This window comes from Anticarsia gemmatalis, chromosome 12 (assembly GCF_050436995.1).
Source record: "Anticarsia gemmatalis isolate Benzon Research Colony breed Stoneville strain chromosome 12, ilAntGemm2 primary, whole genome shotgun sequence".
NCBI classification, from domain to species: domain Eukaryota; kingdom Metazoa; phylum Arthropoda; class Insecta; order Lepidoptera; family Erebidae; genus Anticarsia; species Anticarsia gemmatalis.
The window spans coordinates 7,568,488-7,591,648 of record NC_134756.1 but is presented as its reverse complement, the minus strand read 5'-3'; the positions used below and the strand labels follow the sequence as shown (position 1 = coordinate 7,591,648).

Here is a 23,161-nt window from a genome sequence, read left to right as displayed (position 1 = left end):
GTTAATTCCGAGGTGCTTTGTAAGACTGACGCCTTAAATGCCTGGAAAATGGCTTGTCCAAATATAGATGCTCCCACTAACCTTTCCTGCCAAAGACAGTGGGACGTGCCGCTCTGCGCCAAGGTAAGGCAGTCCCTTCTGGACAGCACTTCCACTGCCGCAGAGCGCGCGCGCCTTCTGGCTGTGGGTGAGTGGGAATCGGGTTTATGGCTGCAGGCTCTCCCGTCGTCCAATGTAGGGACTATGTTGGACGACGCCACCTTCCGACTTGCTGCCTGCCTCCGTGTAGGGGCACCTTGTGTATCTCCGCACCGCTGTCATTGCGGTGTACTAGTTGACAACCTCGGACATCACGGCCTCTCCTGTAGTAGGAGCGCCGGCCGCATTTCACGTCATTGCAGCTTAAATGACATAATTCGTCGTGCTCTTGTCACCGCCGGCGTGCCAGCTGTTCTTGAACCTAATGGGCTGGCACGTGACGATGGCAAGAGACCTGATGGTATGTCGTTGCTACCTTGGAAGATGGGTAGGCCTTTGGTATGGGACGCAACTTGCGTCGATACCCTTGCGCCATCACATCTTCCTAGCACGTCGATTTGCTCCGGCGCTGCTGCTGCAGCTGCAGAGTCCCTCAAACGGCGCAAATATGCAAATCTTATTGGTGATTGCATATTTGAGCCGTTCGGAGTTGAGACGATGGGGTCGTGGGGTCCGAGTGCAAAAAAAAATTTCTTTGATATCTCTCGCCGAATAGTCAGCACGACACGTGACCAGAGGGCTGGCCTTTACTTAGGGCAAAGAATAAGCATTGCCATTCAACGTGGCAATGCTGCCAGCCTTCTGGGCACGTTACCCGGGGACGGCGATGCGGAGATATTTTATGATGCCTTATTTTAGTTTTATTTATGTTTAGTTCCTTTATTATTATTATTTTATTTTATTTTTTTCGTTTGTACATATAAAATTATTATTTAATGTATTAATTTAATGTTTAGTTTTAGTTTATTTATAAAAAAGAAAAAAAATAATCTATTAGAATATTTTATAATTAATTTTATATGAATTTTCAGTAATGAATTACTGCCAAAATTTGTCCTTTGGTCTCTGTCTACTTCTAAACAAGCCGTGATTTTATGTGTATTTAAGTAATTATTAGAAACTTTTGATTATGAGAAAATATTTTTTATTTGCTTTGGGAATGGAAAATAAGTACTTATGCCTGATTTGCCTACTTCTGTATAAATATCGATCAAATTATCATTGACATCTGTTTCAGTAGATTTATTGTCGTTTTATCAGATATTTAATTTTGTAAGTCGTGTTTTTAACTTTATATTTCTTTAGGTGTAATTATTGTATTTGCTAATCTTCAATTAAATCGATTTAGCAGGATATCTGTAAGATAATAGACAGATACTTTTACAATGATAATAAGGAAGGATTATTAAAGTCACAAGACTGATAATAAGTATAATTCTAATCTAATCATTGTTTTGGCAATCACAAAAATATTATTACATAAAATACGCTCAAATATTTTTCCAATGAAGTCTACGATTAAGATAGTATTAATTACTTGATGCTACGCACTGGATTTAATCTCGGATCATAACTTTTCGAACAGGTGTATGTGATAATAGTTCGCAAGCACTGACTATAAATGTATGTACTCAACGAAGGAAACAACTCTCTTTATTCCATGAATACTCGTATAAAATATTTTGTTTGGATGTAGGAATGTTTGATTCTCTTTCACAGTATAAGTACTGAACAGACTTTGATCCACAAATGATTTGTTACTAGTGAATGCAATCCCGATCTCGCGGGATCCCGATCTCGCGAGATCCCGTGTATTCTTTCGGGATCAATCCCGAAGCATAATATGACGAGATCCCGTTCGGGATTGTCGGAGAGGGCATTTTCAGCAGCTGGCTACATTGCAATAGACTTAAGATGCCGATTAGAAGCTCGTACTATTGATACACTTTGTATTTTAAGAGGCTACTTTCAAAATGCCATGTGATTACTTTTTATTTTGATCTCCTGGAGCTACACCTACTTTTTTGATTATGTTCATGTTATTACACCTGTTAATTATGTTACGTTGTTATAGTTACAGTAGGTAATATTCAAAAATAAAGGCTTTTATTTTCTTTCAAATAATAATTTATTGCATTTACCACACTATCACACACATATTACATTAAACAAGCCGTTCGAATTGTATTATTTTTACTAACTAGACGGGATCCCGAAAATCTCGGGATCCCGCGGGATTGATATTTCTGATCGCGAGGGATCTCGAGTTGACGATCTCGAGTCGGGATTGCATTCCCTATTTGTTACTTTTGAATATCAAAGTCTGTTGAGTATCTACCAGTAACAGTGGATTAACACATAGAACAATTTTACCCCGGATCTTTTTAAACGAATGAAGTCACGGGCAAGAGGTAGTAGTAATAAAGATAGAATTTAAATAAGAGTAAAGAAACATAGTCATATCATTCAACGTATCCATATTTAACTTTAAAAGTAGTTCCTGCAGCAGAAGACAAAATCTATTCACGACGGTAACAGCTAACATCTACTTTAAACAACAATCGTCAAGTTTCAAAATACTCGTAGTTACATTATGAAAGTTGTCATTGTCAGTGCGTATATCGGCGAAGCGGTAACTTTCAAACGCACAAGGGATCGTACGAGATTGTAGGGGTGGTAAAGTTTTGACAACACGTCACTATCAGTTAATAACCTGCAGGGATGATCTGAATTTATAACGACATATTGCTATCATAGAACAAATGTGTACAGTTATACAAATATTAATTTAAACTGAGTTTAATCAAAACTGAGCGGAGTTATGCAATATAACGTCTTTTGGTTTGTTGTTTTGAAGTGTTGACGCCGTGGATTAGATGGAATGTGTTGTGAGATTATAGTGTGACATACACGTATTAATATATACGGAGAAAAAGCTATTCTTGAATCTGATTAATTTATGCACAATAGTAATGTAAACAGAAATGATTTATGTAACAAAATCCTTCGTAGGAAGCTTAAGCGTGAAGTGGTAAGCGTTGAGTTAGTGGAGTTGGAAAAAAGGATATTAATTGAAAGCATTTCATTATTTTCAAATGTATTAGATTTTTATAATCGCATTGGTTTACAGCAATAATTTAATAAAACTACATATTTGAAATCATACGCTTTTAACCCATAAAATAAACTTTCCCTTAAAAAGACTATGTATTGAAATTGCAGTACCTTGCGAAAATTCCGAAATCCGAGTAAATCTACATTCAATGCCCAGTATATTCACAACAGATTAGAATAAAAATAAAACCTACAGTTTAAATTTTCATAGCCGACGGTACACATAAAGTATTCTAGTAGCACGTATTAATAAAAGGCCAAACACGCTACCTAGAAAGTGGGAGTCAAAATATTCAAGTTACGAGTTAAGTTTAGTACCGCATATCACTTTCATAGAATAAACACATTTCACACGTCTGAAAGAAGAAATAAGCACTTTATTTCTAAGTAAGAAAGGGTTTTGTATTAAAAATCATGATTACGGATTTTTATCTATTCTAATTTTTCTGTGTTTCGAGACACTGTCGACCATTTTATTTGGTAAATTAATATGCACAGCGTATTTTAAAGTATAATTCTTGTTCTGTAATTTAAAAAGATAAAAGTTGCGACGGCGATACAATATTGGGACGCGCAGATTCTAATTGTACTACAAGTACGGTCTAAAAATAATTTATTAGTGTGATGTAGATATTTTTATAGTAATTATAAGTAATTTCAGCCCAGAAATCATAAGTTTCAGCGTATAATAGAATCACAGGACAATGGAAGTAAAATATTACTTTCATTACAGGTCGTAAAAAATATTTATGTGCAAGAAAATTAAGTGATATCTGTTACTATTCATTATTCCGGTTTTTATATCTAAACTTTTATTTTACCGAGTTTTTTGTACTTACCTAAATGTATTTTACCAGATGATATGGATCCACTGTCACTGCATTAAGTGCTGATTATTAATATTAGAAAAATATATATTTTGAATTGGTTACAAAAGTAAAGTAACTAATAACCAATAATAGCAACAAAACAGGTATTTGTACAAATCGCCAAAAAATTGAATTAAAACATATTTTTTCTTATCTCACCAATAAAAGTTGAAAATTAGGTATTATCACAACATCCATACGAATTACCTTCGCAACAAAACAAACGCAAACTCCCGTACGTTTCGATCAAAAAGTTCTCGTTCAAGACGCGATACTATTAAACTACGATTGCCGTTAACAAAGCGGCAGACGGCAAATCGTAAACTGTTCACGATATTGCCCACTAATTCCGAATGAGATAGCTATTGCACCTGTGCACTGACTACTTTTGTGAAATACTGCTATGGGTTCCAGATCAATAAAAAACTTGTACACTCTGCTACTATGTCATGAGTTTAGTTTTGTGATTAGTTTGTTACTTTATTGTATATACGGGAAGATATCTTTGATAAAATTGGTTATTATAAATCTTTACGTATGATAATAATTTAGCGATTCGGTTTTTTTTTACTTTACTATTGTTAGACTTCTATGATCCTCTTGTTCAGCGTAAATTGAATTAACTGTAATACCTATTTGTATACACATTTGAAAGCAACTTATTTTTTCATTAAATTCTAATTAAAGTAAGGATACTCTGTTAATACCAATTCAGAAACAAAAACTAAAAAGTTTTAATATGAAATTGCTTTTACTTAAAGTGACAACAACACAAATAGTCTTCTTGGAACAAAAAATAATTAGAAAAGTGTCGGTTATTTAATAAAACAGAAAGAAAAACTGTCGTCAAACGTTCAACCACTATTACAGTATTAAGTACAGTCCTTACCTAAAGCGGTAACTATCAATAACGCTAAGGAAATAAGCAAGTACAGTCACTAGCGGAAGGACGTAACATGTCAGCGTTGTCAGTCAAACGACAACCGTGACAGGTCTCAAATAAATTAACCCGTCATGTAACAGACAATAGTTGTCTATTGTTACACCGAAGTTAACATACTCGATGGGTTGAAGCCTGAAATTAGTGATGGGACGTTGATTAAATATTAAGGGACTCGAGCCGACTTCAACACAGTTTCGTCACGCAAATAACTTATGTATTTTAGGTATAAGACAAGAGGCAATAATATGCTTACACGTTCTTGTATTTGCATATTGATGATCGAGAAGAACAACGTTATTTGATTAGTAAATCGAATATTCATATTGGCATTTTTTCCTCTCTATTTACAGCCAGTAAACAATGAACAGTGCGCTCAGGTGTGACCTAGATAAAAATGTCCATTTTCATTTTTCATCAATCTGTCCGCCAGCCGTGTGGATTATGACAATTTGTAGAAAATTGGCGCGTTTGAATCGCTTAAACCTTTGTGGCTTTTATTTTACTAATTGCTAGACGGCTTATCGTCAACCAGCTGCAGCGAAACTAAAGAATAGTACGCATAATAGTGTCCATTAAACCTTACTTTCATAATGTGCACCATAACTTAAACCTATAAAACTAAGTCAAACTCAAACACTGAAAACAGGTACACTTGCGTTCAAAGTTGTTTATATAAAATTTTACGACCAGCTGTACTCATGTAATGCACAAAAATGGTTATGCGGCGCCCGTGTTCACCCGAATGCGGCGCTGCATAGATTATAAAGTGATTTTCCGAAGTGCACTCAACGGTGCAGCGCGGGAGTTGAATTTCCACCATTATTATGCCATGAACATTATTGTGTGACAACACAAAAGCTCGTTGATCTATCGGCATGAATAATTATTTTATAAAGGGAGAAATGACACCGAAATTCTGATTGTTATTTGTAAATCGCCAGGTTTGGTTTTGAAAGCTTTTATGCTGTACGGAAATTAGTGAATGCAAAACGTTTTATTTTAGTGTTTAACGCTAACCAAAATAAGTAGTGAGAATTGTGGGCTTACTTCCTACTTTTATGTGAATAACTTTAGCAGAAGAGCGATTTATGAAAGGAAGTTTGATAGGTTCCCAATTTAAATGCGGAGGGATTTTTAGGCGTTCTTATTACCGAATATGAATGAAACCTAGCGAGGCAAAAAATTAAACACATTACAGTACTTGTGTATGTAAATTCAAATATAATGGCAGTTTTATTCGCGTCGGTAGTTTATGGCCGACGTAGTAGCGCTACTTATCATACGTTGTGGGGCATTCATTTAGAATCTATTATTCAATGTGTGGCTTGTTTCAGTTGTTTTCATTCGCTTGCTAGTGAATTTTAGTTACGTACCTTTTTATGTAAGTGAGTGTTGATTTTTATAGTGACATTTATGTGGTTGTGGAGGCACTTTAGTTAGTAGTGTGGTTTTTTAATGATGTTGGCTAAAGTTCATGATAGTTACTCCTCATAATAGCAATTAGTTAAGTGTCTGGTTTGTTTTAGGTAAGAGACAACGTTTTGATAGTTCACTGTTGCGACGATATGTTCGTTCTAGACTTAGTATAAATAGGTGTACAATTTATTCTGAGGAAAGAGAAACTCTGTTTGCCATTTCTTTCCATTACGCTAACCAAGATTAAGCAAGCAAAGTCCAAGTCGGACCATGAAGAGTGTTCAGTAAAGAATAAACGGGAAAGTAGGTATCGGTATAAATATCAAAGTTTTGTCATCGCCTTGTGAGAGAAAACCAGCGTGAGGATAAAATACAATAAACGAAAGAAAGAAGGATCTAATTGCGCGGAATAGAACTGTAAAACTTTTTGGATCAACACAAAATCCTTATGATAACTACATAGATGTGGACAAAAGTTGTAAAGGTCCGTATGAAAACTCCTACGGTTTGTGTTCTCGGTAAAGTTTCGAGTAAACGCCACTAGAAACTTGGCCAACTTTTCGGTACAAGTTCCCAACCCGCGTGTAGGCTAAAAAAATATTCACTTTTTGGCTACTTTTGTTTTGCATACGGACGTATGGTGAGTTTGTGAAGTTTAATGCGTTTCGTTCTTTACTTCTTTACATAGAAGGCATAGGCAATGGAATTTTTATATGATATTATGAGCATAACAAATCGACTTCTGTAAAAGCTGAGAGTTGTGACCGTTCCAAGTTTTAAAAACAATATTATGATAATAGGAAATCCACTAAATAAGTTCTGCCTTTGTTTCATATTCTTATACACATAATTTTCAATATAAATAAAAACAATCGAAGCTAAGAAAATTTGCGTCAAACAATGGCGGCAAATCAAATTTAATTAAGCTATTGTTCCCTAACATACCATGAATGCATTAGGCCTAAAAATAATATAAAACTCTAATTACGGATAAATCTAAGAACAATAACTATAGAACGTGAAGTACAAAGAATGAGACACAAAGACAATTTAACGCGCCCGTTGGCAACACTCGAGTTAAAAGAACGAGTGTGATCAGACGAAAAAATAAAAGTATTGCCCGTTTGTTACCTGTTTCCCTACAATACAACCATTTGTGCGCTCAATAGCAGATTTAAAACACATCACATGAGTCTTGTAAAAAATGCGATAAGCCCACACACATTATTGATCGCGGCCATTTAAAATGAAAACGTTGAATCTGTTTTTCGTCACACTTACCAAATGAGCTGGAAAAATGTAACGTAATCACCATAAAGCTTCTTGTAACGAGTATTGGATAAAGATAAAACATTAAAGAGCAATTTGGAAATTCGTGAATTTTATCAAACAAGTTTTTTAGGTGCCATCCTTTTGTATAATTTTTTTTCTGCGCGAACTATTACAAGTTGTTAATTTATTATTTCACTGTTTATTACTTTGGACAGAATTAATATACAAGTAAGTTGTAACTGAGAGACTTAGTATTATTACTGGGCGATATAAAACTACTGACTTATTAAAAAATATTAAATTTTGATAATTGTTGTGTTTCGTGCAATCGCTCCTCTAACAGCGATATTACTTTGTAAATACAACAAACGTTGATTGTAGCAGGAATTTTTCAAAACACTCACTTTAATGTAGGTACACGTTATCAAACAATAACACTTTTAGTTACATAGCCAATCGCTACAAAACATTGCGTATTTGATTGCACAACACATCGCGAATATTACTCTACAGTTTCCCATCCCTTAGCCACATGAAGTGCAAAAAATACCGACGGTGCACTACAAACAAACTACCGCGTCATTTGTTTCCAATACCCATCCAATCGGCCACAGCCATTTGTAACAGAATAGATATAAATCGGTGGTTGCAGCAAATATGAATCGCTCGATCGATTTCGTTCATGCGTCTCCGCAAGTCGCATTCGCCCACATTCGCCCTATCAATCCTGTATATGTGATTTCACTCAATTTTTGAAACTGACGCGCCCTAGAGTAGGGAGGGGAAACATTACTCATAGCGCAGATAACGGCGACTTTGCACTTTGTATTTATTTTATTTATTGCAGCGTGAATGCGGGTGGTAATAGGTTTGCAACGGTTTTCGTATTTCTGTACTGACATATGTATGTATTATTATATAGCTTCATGTAGGAATTAGGAACAATGAAGAGACGTGTAATACGTTTAGATTAAATTCTCATTTACAATAAAATGTATGTACAAAATATACAAAGAAACTTAAGCTGTGAACCATGCTAGGTTTGTCTGACGAATGAAAGTCTAATTCGTCTATTTTTCAATAACGGACCTCACCAAACCAGACGGTTAATGAAATCAATTTCCAAAGGGAATTAATATCCAGTGATATTTAAATGTGCAACTATCTCTGTTTTGACAGTGCTCTGTACAAAAGAGTTCCCGAGTGCGGGATCAACGCGGGCCGTTTGTCCCCTCCCTACGTTAGTATAAATGATATATTTTCAATTTTTGGCTTCCTATTAGTGTGAATTTTCGACTCGTTTGATTTATTTTATGCCGGAACGTAGAACAGATAAATTTTCTTTAGGTGTTTCAATTTTCGATCGCAACCGTGTTTTTCTCGTTGAATTAACACGACATTTTATGTTACGCTTTGATGGTGACAGTATTTTGTAAATAAATGTTTGTAATCAAATGCGATCGTTATGGATTTTCGATATTGTAATACTATTAAATAGTACAACTATTTAAATGTATTTATAAAAGAGTTCGTTCCCTGGTGATTAAAATGGCGGGGTCTTACGCATGTATGGAAAAGAGTACATGTACAATAAAATTAAGTCATATTTTATGTCGTATTTTAAAGTATTTATTTTTGAAGACAAAATACATAAACACTTAGTTATAAAATAATAATAAGTAAAATTACCGTACATCGTTTAATAAGGGATTTCGTGAAGGGGTCGGTTGCTATTTGAACCTCATTATAATTCCATTTTCATATTTTTGTATGCACCTATTAGGCCCTGAAACTGTTCGAGTGTGTCAGGACCGCGATAAAACGTGTGAAGGGTCAGAACGACCGCCAATACATCATAAAATTATATGAAAGTCAAGAGCAGGGAAAGTGAGAGGTGAACGGGCCACGCTGAGATTTATTGCGGTCTGCTTTCGATACCTATTGTGAAAAGTTCGTTTTATGAGTTTAAAAAAAATATTTTCATGAAAATAACTCCACTTATCGTCGCATCGCGAGGCCCCGAATAGCATCCATTTACGTGTCGGACGAAGCGAGGCTGGTCAAAATGTAAGTGATAAATAATACATCTAAAGCGGTCGCATATATAGAGATGCGGTAAATTTTATTTTAAAAATTTTACGGCGAACATTTTCCAGTTAAAATTTAATTGGAAAGGATCTAGAGGCGTTCGGTTAGAAATTTCTCGACGACGTAGTGAAAATCTTCGTTCATGTAACGGCGTCATTTGGACTCGCTCTCCGTGAAATTTGTCGCGGTTCCTGCTTGGAAGCAAGTGCGTTATGTACTGGGTGCATCTAGCTTCATGTAGAATGGGGGCTTAATACCGTCTCGTTGAGTTTGTCGACGGCATAAACTGGTGAAATAGCAATTTAAAGAGCATCACAGTGCAGCGTTAGGAAAATTCTAGTCTTAGAGAATGTTAAACTTGTTTTCTGCTCAAGAGAAAATGTCTTGTTTTGCTAGTACTCAATATTTAATTAAGATTTTATTCTAGCTAACTACTCTAGACTTAGTATAAAAGTTTTAACTGTCTATTTTTTGTACAAAACTACAAAGAAGGCCAGTAAAATGGAGAAATAAATAAAATTGATAGTCTGTTTACCGTCGGAGATGAAACTACATTTAACACGAGCGTAGTCCAAATGTTTTGTCAGCCAGAATATTCAATAGTATCGTCGTTTATCTCGACACAAATATGTTAGGGACCTGTTGGAGATCTGTTGCGTCCCTGGCTCGTGTCCAAGGCTCATGTCGGGATCACTTCGAGTGGGGTCTTTAGATAATAGGGCGCGTTTCGTTGCATGTGCACAACGAGTGTGCGCCAAGATACCCATGTTAGACGTGTAATGGAAATCGCCTAGTGAAATATACTCGTTTGTTTTGCTGCAGCATAAACGTTAGAACATTTTGCCTAGATTATATTCCAAGATTAAGCGAAATAACTTCTGAAGTAAATTGCTGTTTCACGACTACGTTTGAATTTATCTCGACTTTGATTTTATTAATTAATAAACATTTTCGCGGAATTGTGAAGTGATCTATGTTTTTCCTTGTATTAAAAGTCAGTTTACTGATTAGTGAATTCTCGGAAGGCGTCTGAAGGCGCATGATTGGTTCCGTTGAAAATTTGTATTAGATTACTGATTTCCTATAAAATTAATAAATAACTAAATGACATTATGTGTATAATTTATATTTTGATAAAATAAGATCGACTCTTTTGGAAAGTCATAGTGTATCAGAAAATCAAAAGTACTTACATATAAAACCCAGTCTTTTGGGCTATGTGCGTTGGTGCCACACACGTAAAGCCGGGACCCATCTCCCATGGGTTGAATCACTCGAACATGGTTCCGACAATCGAAGTGCTGTAACAAAAAAAAGTAATTAGTACAAGTTTCAATAATAACAAATTAGCAAAAATGTATGCTATATAGTAAATTTATTTTTTAGAATTGGGACATTAGATTATTCTAATGTCCCAATTCTAAAAAATAAATTTCCCAATTCTATAGCCCTTAAATCTCCCAAAATAACGAATTTAATAATAAGAATTTGACATAAGGACATTAGCGACCCGCCATCTCACGTATTTTGCAGAAGTACATTAGTACGGCCACTTCGACACAATATTATTCCAAACGTTTAATAAATCGAGGCCGTATAATTTTAAAACATCACTGAGAATGAAACCGAAAAACATTCCCTGTTCACCGAACACCAATCCAATTTTATTGATAACTTTAACGAGCCTACTTAACGAAATGACATCGAAATATTAAATGTAGTTCATTGTCATCAGCGAAAATAAAGTGTAACAAATAACAAATATTGGTAACATCGATGGCGACGACTCGCTACCTCGGGCAAAATTCATTGGAATAATAGTCATTTCGAAGTACGTGGATGTGTATGAGTGCTCACAGGCTGTGATTATGCAAATTTGTCTCCGACATAAATATTAAACGGCGCATTAATATTCCGAACGACAGGAATGCATTGCTCGCTTTACCGGTTAAAACAGTGCTATATTGGTGCATTTCAGTTCATTACGGTTCATTAAAGTTCCATTTAAAAAATGGATATTTCTGGTCGATAATTTGGACATTGATTGTGTTGTGGCCGATTTCGGTGGCTTTCGTTTGTTACACTAACACATATTGTTTCGTGTATTTCCACTTTCATTTTAAAATAACTGCTTGTTGGTGTGAATTATTATAATAAGTACGCCTGGTTTAGACTGCATGAATCCACACACAGGAAGAAAGAATGCGATTTTTATTCAAACTAAGACGATAGCAGGTACATATAAAATATATTCATTTTGAAATACCAAAACGTTTGAACAAGCTGCAAATGGGTATCTCATGTAGATTGTGATATCAACTATCGACGATTTTATTGTTACCTGTTTTATTTATTATACCGAAACTATCAATAAATTTAACATATTCATAGTAATATTTCAGTTTGGACGTAAGGCCGTCGAGCCATCATATTTCCCCTTTAAATACTTTCATGTCGTTAAACCTTTGTGGTCGGCCATTGTCGGCTGGTATGGTCGCCGTCATACGCGTATGCAAATTTTTAATTCATTCATACTGCCAATTCACAACCAACAAAATGTTGTTATATTTATGCTTGCCTGATTTATTAATAAACATGTTTATTTTAACAAACCTCTTAATGGTCTGTCTAGGAAGTATTTAGAACAATCAGCCGAAATTATTCTAGGAAATTATAATTTAATAATCACGTTAATTAGATGTAGAATAAACTTTTTCAGCCAACTTATATTAAATACTACCTCTTATTTATAAATATTTTTCCAGGAACTCGTCCGCGTGAAACGATTTTCCAGAATAACTACCAGATTATAATTTATCTGTGTACCGAATTTCATCAAAATTCGTTCAGTATTTTGGCGTCTTTGAGTAACAAATATCTATCCAAGCATCCAAACTTGAACATTTATAAAGTAATATCATAGATAAACAAAATTCATATATTCAAATTTATTATTACATTCAGAAAATACAGGACGACCCAAAGAAGAAGAAAAAAAGTACGGCAATTTACAAACTATCATGGACGAAATTAAATTCGATCGAAAACTATTTCGGCATCAAAAATACTGGCCAAAACATTGTGATTGGAAACACAAAAATACTATTATAGATGGAGTATGAAACAATGTTTATTTAGCAGCAGATTGGTATGTGGTCTGTGGTCGGTCGTCAAGCTCGAAACTAATTTTCTCTCCGTCACAACGACAGCACCACACAACCGTGCGATATTCTGTCAGCTTCTCCAATGAACACTGCAGAAATATACACTATAACGAAATATAAGGGAAACTTGATGAAACTTACTAGTCAATAAAATTAATACCTTTTTTAATATTAGTTACCTTTATTAATTTGCCCAGAGTGGCGCCATAGAGCATAAAAAATAACTGGCCTTTTGCGGTTATATTTTAATTTTCGAACGCAAAATTTTGCTGGCCAGGGAAATATATAAAAACTTTTTACAGCTGTGATCTGTCATGTTAAAAACTAAGCTTGAGTTACGTTTTATTCGCTTTTTACGATTATGAAACTGGAAATGTAGAATTACGAAATGCCTATTTTTTATTGTTACGGATATTTTTCTGCAGGAAAAATCTAGAAATTAATAAAATAGTATAAATAATGCAAACTTCTTCTTGAACTTGATTGGGTTTTAAGCACTTTCGGAACCCATTTTGAAACGTGAATTTAGCACCGCATAGTCATGCTGTTTTCTCGAAAATGCTCGTTAGCTTGTACATTAATGTACATAAACCATCTCTACACCATTCAACTGAATACGATCGCTTTACCGGACCTTGTATTACAGGCTTAAAGGAAATAATTGTTCCAATATCGCCTTTGAAATATTAACACTAGCATATGAACAATAACATAGATTTATTTCGTAATGAAACTTATGATTTACGCGGTAATAAATATACAGTTACTACGCCATATTTTTTTAAATATGTCACCGTTCGCGATTATTTTCCTTTTACAATTAAATGGAATGGTTCGAAAGTAAAATTGTTATTTGATAGTACTTTTATGACCGTGTTGTTTACTTTATACGTTTCAGACTTAGCTCAGAATTTTTATTCTGCGTCTACGCAAGTTTGAAAGTAAAATAAAAAGTATCCATAAACCACGTTTCTCACGATAAAGTGAGCTCTTTGTTTGATCGAGAACAGTTGATAAGAAACCATAATTATATTACTTGGTACATAAAATCAGAAGACGTAGTGAAACTCGATTTGGCGTAGGTACGTGTAAGTAAGCAATTAACGGAAAGCTTTGTTTGTTAATAAAAAGTTTTGCTCAACGTTTCTTTGGTTCGGCCCGACGAGGTAACTTTGCGAGAGATTGTTCTAAAGTAATTATCGGATTAATATACTCTGAGCGTTCAGCCGTCGTACTGACGTGAACACAGAACTGTTTTGCACTCAGAAACAATCAGAATTAAGCAAGAGAACAATCAAGCTCACGTCTAAGTTTCTTTTAACGGCACTTACCGGGAACGCTCGCATAACTTCACTCGGAACTAATGCCTTCGATTGGACCATTTCGTTAATTATTCGCCACTTTGTACGTAAGTAGATTTACGGCGGGCTTTCCTCGCGTTTTTCTACCCGAAAAGGTTTTATTCTTGTTTTTCTGTAATGGTTTTTATTAGGAATTTAAAAGCGCTGATTTGCATTACCAATACGGTACATTTTATTGCTTTTGCCTCGATACTGGCATACACAAAGGTCGTAATAAGTACTGGAAAATTAAAAGAAATTCATGCTAAGTTGGGTTTTGTTAACGCACGTCTAAGACCGCGGTGTTGTTTATTTCTTTTCGTTTCTCGGTCGGAATGTTTTCATTTCGTTTTAAGACGTAGTAGGCTTAACGAAAATGTCGTCGGTAAAAATACTTACTTTTTAAGATTAAAAACCTATCTGTTTACATTAAAAATACAACCGTTATTTCTGTCGACCATTTCTGAAAACGTAATATCATTAAGTATTTGTTATCTAGCTGAGATACCAAATCCTTCGTTTAGTAAAAATCTCGAGTCCTCTGATTTACCTAAGCCAGTGAATTTTCCTTAATAGCGTCACAAAGAGCGGTGAACTTAAAACAACAAGGAGAGCGTCGGGCCGGTGGCCGCCTTACGGAATTTGCCGACGGCATTTTTCCAGCCTTTTTCGTGTTACGACATCGTGTTTAGAGAAAAGAAAACTCGCCGACAGCGAGAAACTTTGATTATAGCCTTCACGAGTGGCCGTTCCATTCGCGATCGAGGTGATAGACTCGGGGATATTTCTTTTTTATAGCCCTCTTTGATACTAATAAAACAAATTTACTTTTTTTCTCCATCGGAAGAGTTGGAGTGGGTAGCATGTGGTCTATTGCTTTTCTTCTCGCGCTATTGCGGAAGTTTGACCTTTTATTTGTCGGTTTACGTTACCGCGATATTTTGTTGTAGTAAACTTGCGAATTTGCTTTTGGCACTTTGTTTCTTCTCCTGCCGTAACCCAACACCTTTTAGAGTCGCAAAGAGGGTTTACTACTCTTCGTAAGACTTTATACATTTCGCATGAGACATCCCATTTCTGGTTGCGGGCTTTATGACTCTCTTATTAGATATAAACGTGTCTGAGTGAGCCAACAAAGAGTATAAATAAATACGATACCATACGTCGAGCCGGCGGAAGTTTTATGACGAAAACACATAAATAAAAGTGCGGTTGGTAGCAAAATTCAAAAATTTTGTGATACGGATGGCTACAGAAATAAAGGAAACCACTCAAGTGCAACGCTTCGTGTGGAATGGGTGTTATCGAATTAGTGGATGACGCACCGAGGCAAGTCGCAATAATCGCCATTCCCCGATCTTCGAGACAGCCTCCAACCGCCGAGAAATAAAACAAATATTGCTTTTACGTTGCGATTGTAAATCAAAATTAACGGCCTTAATATAGCGAGGCAGGGCATGGCTGTAAGCCCCCTGCTATGAAATATGCTCACCGCCCGCCGCTCACAGTTAAAAATGGGATTAACCCTTGATGGAAATAGTGCTAGTTGTGAGTAATTCTGCAGCGATGAGGAAGTTTTAATCAAGTTTGTGTAAACGTTACTCATGCCTGTATTTCTAACGGATAATTAACTTACCTCTGATTTTCCTTTTGATACGCATTGTGCTACGTTGCTGGGCTCCAAATTTATGGAATCTCTCTGCGAACAAAAGGGACATTTTAATATTTCACAAAAAATACTGCGTGCCGTTACAAATATTTGGCTGTTACATATTTATACTGTTGTATTAATATACACATCGTAGGTATGTATTGTGCAGACAAGCTTGTCTAATAGTTTGTTTGTATTGAACTAAAATAAGAATAAAATATGTGCAACTTTATTCGCTTTTATTCATGTTATTATTGGATAGCAATTCTTTTACTCCAAAATCTTTTTAAAATCATTCAAATAAAATAACAAATTCTGTTCTCAAAAACAACTCAATCCTTTTTTGAAAGTTTATTAGGCAATAAGAAACAATGATTGTGCATTACTTACTTCACAGTGCGACGCGCTGATGTTATTCATATTGAGCCGATATAACCGATCCCTGCAAAGAAAGTTCCATAAGAAAAACATAAAAGGAATGTTGTAAAACTCTTTTAACTTAGGCTATTTGAATGGAAAAGTTTGAGTCAATTCACTGCGGACTAGAGGGGATACGTTACAAACTTGCGTTAAAGTTACCATAACGTTTATAGAAGAATCGTTTTATAGCTTGAAATGCGGTGGTATTATTCCCCGAACGAAATTAGTTGCCTTCGTGACACACACGATTGACCTATATCACCTCTTTTTATTGAATCGCCAGTTTAGTTTGACCCTCCTGACTCCCTGAAACTTTGTAATATAAATCGTGGCCGTATAAAACTATGGAGCATGAGAGGTCAACGGATATTGGTTAATGGTAAACTGTAGTCAACTGAAGGTAAAGCTGATACGACGGCGCACTCGTAAAAATAGCTATTTGATTGTATTGGACCGATTGGTTTTTGTTTTGTGTCGAGAAAATGATAGATACGTGTAGATTTGAATTTAAGGACGAAATGAGGTTTGGTCTTTATTTTGTTGAATGTTATACTGTTTTCCTTATTCTTTAGGAAAATGTGTGTTACATATTTCTGTTCTCGTATTCGGACGTCGAAGACATAGACTTTGTTCGAAATAAATATGCTAACTTTAAAGAATCTAATAACTTATATGTATTGTTCCAAAGTACCTAATTCTTATATTTTTTATTTGAATAAGTTCAGAATAAAAAAATCCTTAATTATTCTTTATACTGATGTTATTGTTTCATATTTAATAATAAAAAATGGAAGAGTTATACTTACATAGCGCCGACATAGAGGGCATCCCTCTTGGAGTCCACGAAGAAAGTCCGGTAGTACAACGTGCCGCAAGAGAATTCGCGTACATGATCTGTAAAGATAGAAATATAAAAATTAATATAACATTAAAAGAAATAAAGAAGCTTTAAATTAATAAATATTCATTGGTTGTAAATTTATAATTAATTAATACCTAATTGCTTTTAATTTATTTGCATAAAGTGAATAATAATTTCACATATTTTTATTTATTTAAGCTGTATCTGTATTCATTAAAAATATTTCAGATAAATTAATAGAGGCTGTCTTGGAGTCGTAATATAATTTAGAGTTCAATGTTTTTTCTTCAATCAATCTAAATTCGCAACGTTTTCAAAATTTATCCATTCAACTATAAACAGCAATAAAAATAAATATTGAATAACGTTTAAAGTAATAAGCTGATATTTTTAAATACATAGAAGATCAAAGGGCCATTGAGAGAGGTTGCATGCTTACAGATACTGAGCTATTTCTGATGAAACATCAAATATAAATTGTTGAAGAGAATTTGAATCTCGTTTAATGCAAGTAAAAACAAGTTTTACAAAGAATAAATAACATATAATTCAAGAAAAATAAATTGTATTTGAATTGTGTGTTAAAATTATTTGGCTAGCTTTTATTACTATGAACTTATAGTTTAAGTTTTCTTGGTTGTCAAAAGTAACTCACTTTGTTGTTGCAAGCTTACACGAATACGAATACACTCACCGGCACGGAAACTTGGCCACATACGAATTTGGCGATATTTTTTATATTATTATATTTTTATTACTAAATCAATGGTAGATTGATTAATTAAGTGTTTTTTATGATATTTAAAGTGGTAATTAAAAGATTAACTCACCAATAATAAAGTTTTTAAGTTTTTTACTTTCACGAAAAAAAGTTTCATCTTTTTCCACAAAAACAAAACCACTTTAACTGGAAACTAAGCGAAATGTCTTTAAAGTTTTTACATTTTAATATAGTGTGTTTCCTCCTCGCGCCCTTATAACCGCTTACATTCGATCAGGCATGCTTTGAATGACGTTTCTGACGTCAACTTGCGGTATACTGTTCCAAGCGGATACTGCTGCACTTTGAAGTTCGTTTAAAGTTAGGGGAGGGTTGGATACCGACTTAATCTTTCTTTTAAGCATATCCCAGATATGCTCTATTGGAATTAGGTCTGGGCTTCGCGCTGGCCATATCAGTTTTTGAATACCGACCTCTTTCAGGTATTCTTCAACGCAATTTGCGACGTGGGGGCGTGCATTATCGTGCATTAATCTGAATTGCTCGTGTCCAATGAATCCAGAATAAGGCACAACATGTTCCTCAAGAACCTTCTCGATGTATCGCATAGCTGTAAGGCGATTATCGACAATAACCAGCTCCGTGCGTGCATCGGAACTAATGCCTTCCCAAACCATTATTGAGCCTCCATAAAACTCATTGTTTGTGTGGTGGTGATTGGTAGAAATCGCTCTCCTCTTCTTCTCCACACTCGTTCCCGACCGTCAGGAGCACGTAAAGCTATCCTACACTCATCTCTGAACAATACGTTTGCCCATTGCTCATGCGTCCAGTTAGCGTGTTCTCGCGCAAAGCGAAGTCGAGCTACTCGGTGTTGTCTGAGGAGTTGTGGACCTCGCGCTGGCCTACGAGCTTTTAAATTAACTTCCTCAATTCGTCTTCTCACCGTACGCTCACTCACATTCACACCTCTTGAAATTTGAAGTCGCTGGCGTATCTCAACTGCGGTGAGGTAGCGGATTCTTAGAATTTCTAAGATAATAAAGCGATCGTCTCGAGCCGATGTGCACCTTTGGCCTCCACTACCTGGTCTGCGGGTGTGCCCGCCCGTCTCTCGGTATCGTTTCAGGGCATACTGCATTGATGATCGAGGTACATTAAGTGCAGCAGCAACTTCACGCTGTGACATCCCTTGGTCAATCAGTGCTACAGCTTGTGCACCTTTTGCAGGTGTCAGGGGCATCCTTTATTGGTAAAAAGCACGCCTACTTACGAAATAACAAACAGGAAATCACAAAAGTAAAAAAATGTAACAGAAAACCTTTAACATCACACAAAATCAAACTTGCAACTTAGTCGCTAAAATGACCCGAACCAACTAAAGCTCAGAACTAACGTCATAGTGCACTCAATCGTTATGAATTACCCTCTTGAGCTGAAGTAAACATTTTTTTGACCTACCTGCACTACAAACCGTCAACTGAAACACTTAAAATTTTTGCTATCGCGAGATAAGTGTTTGGCCAAGATTCCGTGCCGCTGAGTGTAGTATACGAATGGACTTAGAATATATTATTATGTGTTTACCAATAAAGAGACATATCAATCAGTCAGAAAGTAGCTTCATAGTTCGATAACTTTTCAGCAATAATCACATTATTTATCTCTTCATTGTCATCAGCTAATAAAATGTATATCAGTCAATATCCAAACTAAGATCAACAAAACATATTGTCTATAAACAATAAAACGATTCTCATTTTATAACAGTTAAACCAATGTTACAGGCGCTTGTTTGAAGGCACGTTTTATTCTTGCGTGCTTCTAGTTTATTGCTTGGACTACATGCAGTCGGCACACGTAGGATAAAGTCACGCACTAAAAACCAATGTTTACTCGAACAAAGTACGAACATCATTGAAATTACGAGCTTTGTACAAATTGAACGGAACGTGACTACGATGCTTTTTACTGTCTTAGAGTATAAGTAGTTTATGCCTAGGCGTCCGAGATGTAACTAGTTTAACATCAGTTGAGATTGTTAAACATTTTATAACGTGTGAAAATTAATTAAGTAGTTGTTTTTGTACTTTAACTAGTTTTACAATGACCAAATTTAATGCAAAGTGAATATATTTGAATGACTTATTCCAAGATAAATAATTAAAAAAAGGAAAAATACCTAACGGAACCAGACAATCGTATTAATCTATCAATTCAATTCACGTATCAAGGAAAATAAAAGGTTCGTTTTACACAGAAATCCGAGTCGATCAAAAATTAAAAGTGAAGGAGCGAACAATGTTCTGGCAAAGTTGGAAATGTTGGAGTATTTTCGTACATCGTAACGTACAAACGTCTATCACTTCATGGAATATATTTGTACTCGTATTTTCGCGGAGCCGGCTGTCTGCTTTCCTATGCGAGTTTTGATCTCTCGAACGAACATCGATTTAGGTTGTTTGGTCTTGTTCATGTTTAATGCACAATTGTTTCTTGGCAAGTATCCGTTCAAGAGATAACTCTAAGTTATGGCGTACTTTTATATTTTATAACAAGAAATATAACAGCAAATAAACGCAAACATAAAAATTTAACAGAGAATTTATATCTAGAATCAAATGTTTCATTTGAATTAAATAATAAAATTTTGTGAAAACTGAATATGCATTTATAAAAATAGAAATGAACAGACACTTTAAAAATACGTCGAGCTTTTTTTATGAATACAAAATAGCGCTATTCAATTTTACGATAAGTAACTGGTAACTACACTTCAGTATCTATAAGGTAAGTGAGGCCATAAAGTTAACGTAAGATCTGTCGAAATGTAGTTTGAATTGGAAAGGCGACATCGGCATCGTAGGGAATCGGGCAGGTGCAAGAGAATTCAGGAATCAGTATTGCTTGCAGACGAGACGCCTCTGGGACACCATTTGGGGCCTGTTGTAACAACAATTTGCATATACTGCTAGATGTAAGTTGGTCTGTCTGCGTGACAGTTATTGTTATTTATACCGTTGTCAGTGCATAGAGAAGTTACTTCGTGTAGTATGTAGATATTGTTATTAACGTACTTATGCATAGCCGTTTCTTGTCATGTTTTTATGTCGTTTAATACCATTCTATGAATAGTGTTGATAACGTTGACTTTACACACAAACACGTATTTATTGCTTACATTATCAGGTTAGTAGAAAATTAATCTTGTATACATGCGCGGTGTCTTGTTTTTCCGCGATGACACGTGCTGTATCTGTTATGTGTATCAAACTTTGTCCACCCCTGTACGCGGTCTGAATGAAAGATCGTGGGGAGATTTCACCATTATCATTACGTTTGACGAGCATATTTGTGTTTGAGCTGTTATTAGTGCACAGGAAAAGTCTACTGCATATCCGGGTGATATATCCCCTAATCACCTTTTACGACACCCATGGGTCATAGGGTATTTTATATCCAACCAAGCCCATACCGTAGTACTAAAACTATAACCATATTGTATATAGTCAGTACTAAACTTTTGATATGCAATATTAAAAATGGGAGAGAAATAACAATGAAAAAGACGCAAAAATAGCTGCTAAATAAGAAACAAGATACACTTAACAAATCTATGAGAGTATGAGAGTACGATAATAAAAGTAAAGCGAGTATTAATGTACTATGAACACTGAATTCGTATACTATGACAGCAGACAGACTGAATTTAATATTCATATAAATGTATTCATTTTTATAACCATGTATGTTTGTCTAGAAGACTCGTATTGTCTTTTAAGTGTATTTAAAGTAAGCTTTTATTTCATATGACTATAAAAATATTATTTGATCGTGTCAGCGTCAGTGTTAATGTCAGTGATATTTTTCTACAAACAAAATTTACATATTTTATATGAAATGGTTCTATTTAATAATAAATCATACTGCATATTTATTTAAATTGAAATTTTTCTAGCTTCGGTCCCAACGTCGTACCCAGTGGGACGCCTATAGAAACAACAAAAAATATCGTGACGCTCCTACAGAATTGAACGATGAAAAATGCACTAGCACTGAATATGTGACTGTGACAGGAGACGCAATGAAAGATAGGAACAACAGCTACCGCGTAGTGATGAAATATGTAACGTTTTGTAGAGTTTTAGTGTCGAATCCCTCAGCTACGAGAAATATTCATGTTGAGCATGGCTCCACTTTCAGTGTATGTAGATCACAACGACATAGGTCCACTTTAGCTTGAGCAGCTTAGCATGAAATATTAGAAGATCAGTTCACCATTTTACTTTCTATGTCGTAAATAAGTTTTGAGGTTTTAAGACCGAACAATTTTGACCACGATCCACAAAAATTGAAGTGTAATTACAATAACTAGCCGAGGTCGCAAGTAATAAGCAAAACTATAATTAGCTAGCTCGCCGTATCAAGATCTTGTGAGCTTAAACCGACACGCGACGTGTTTAAGCGGTTACACGACAACGAACATCTGATATAAGAACCAGCTTTTTGTTTCTACTACATTTTTTTCTTTAATTAGAGGCTTATTTAATAATACGATATGGTATACATAATCTGTAGTTATAAGCTTATCGTGCGACACGGGTAATATTAGTTAAATAAACTCTTGCGCTCCAAATATTTCTACTTCTGAACGAATAATATTCATATTATTAAATGAGTTCACGTTTATTTAGCTTGAACCCATTCTAAATATTTTCTTTTATCTTCAAAATCATGTTTTAAATGTTAGTCTGTATTCGGTACACACAGAATATTTGAAAGTCAAAGTCTCAGTGAAACATTTATTTTTGTAGTCTGAGCCACAATCAGAAACACAAATTACGAACTATTAGTAATTTAGCAATTCTGTTCGCCGTTGTTGGAATTATGAAAGTTTCACGATTTAAGGTTTGTGGAGTTACGTGGAGCGAACACGACTTCATTGTGGTAATTGTTTTATCGCATGAGCACGGTTACACTGGTCAGGTGGGGGGAGCAAGTGGGAAAAGAGGGGGCGACGTCCCTCACAGCTGGAACTCTTAGGAAGAAAGTTATAATAAACCTGCGCACGTTTCAAAGATCCTATCACACAGTATTATTTTGGTCAAGGGTAGTTTGAGCAAACAACATGCTTTGTATTTTATGGATACTGTAATTTGTAAGGGAAAGCACCCTTGTTTTCATTGTATTTAGGTTACTGATATAGTTTAATGTCTTTTACGTAAAATCATGAACAGGTAGGTAACTATTCGGGAACAATAG

General features: G+C 35.2%; 1 protein-coding gene across 4 annotated transcripts in view; it reads right to left on the bottom strand.

Moving 5' to 3' along the window:
- Positions 1–23,161, bottom strand: part of LOC142977030 (semaphorin-2A-like) — a 341,213-nt gene that overhangs the window by 35,389 nt on the left and 282,663 nt on the right. For all 4 annotated transcript variants that reach the window (XM_076120703.1, XM_076120702.1, XM_076120701.1 and 1 more), the window contains 4 exons: positions 17,123–17,210; positions 16,287–16,338; positions 15,882–15,944; positions 10,935–11,042 (listed from right to left, as the gene is read on the bottom strand). In XM_076120703.1, the coding sequence (XP_075976818.1) occupies positions 10,935–11,042; positions 15,882–15,944; positions 16,287–16,338; positions 17,123–17,210 (311 nt within the window). The remainder of the gene's footprint in view (positions 1–10,934; positions 11,043–15,881; positions 15,945–16,286; positions 16,339–17,122; positions 17,211–23,161) is intronic.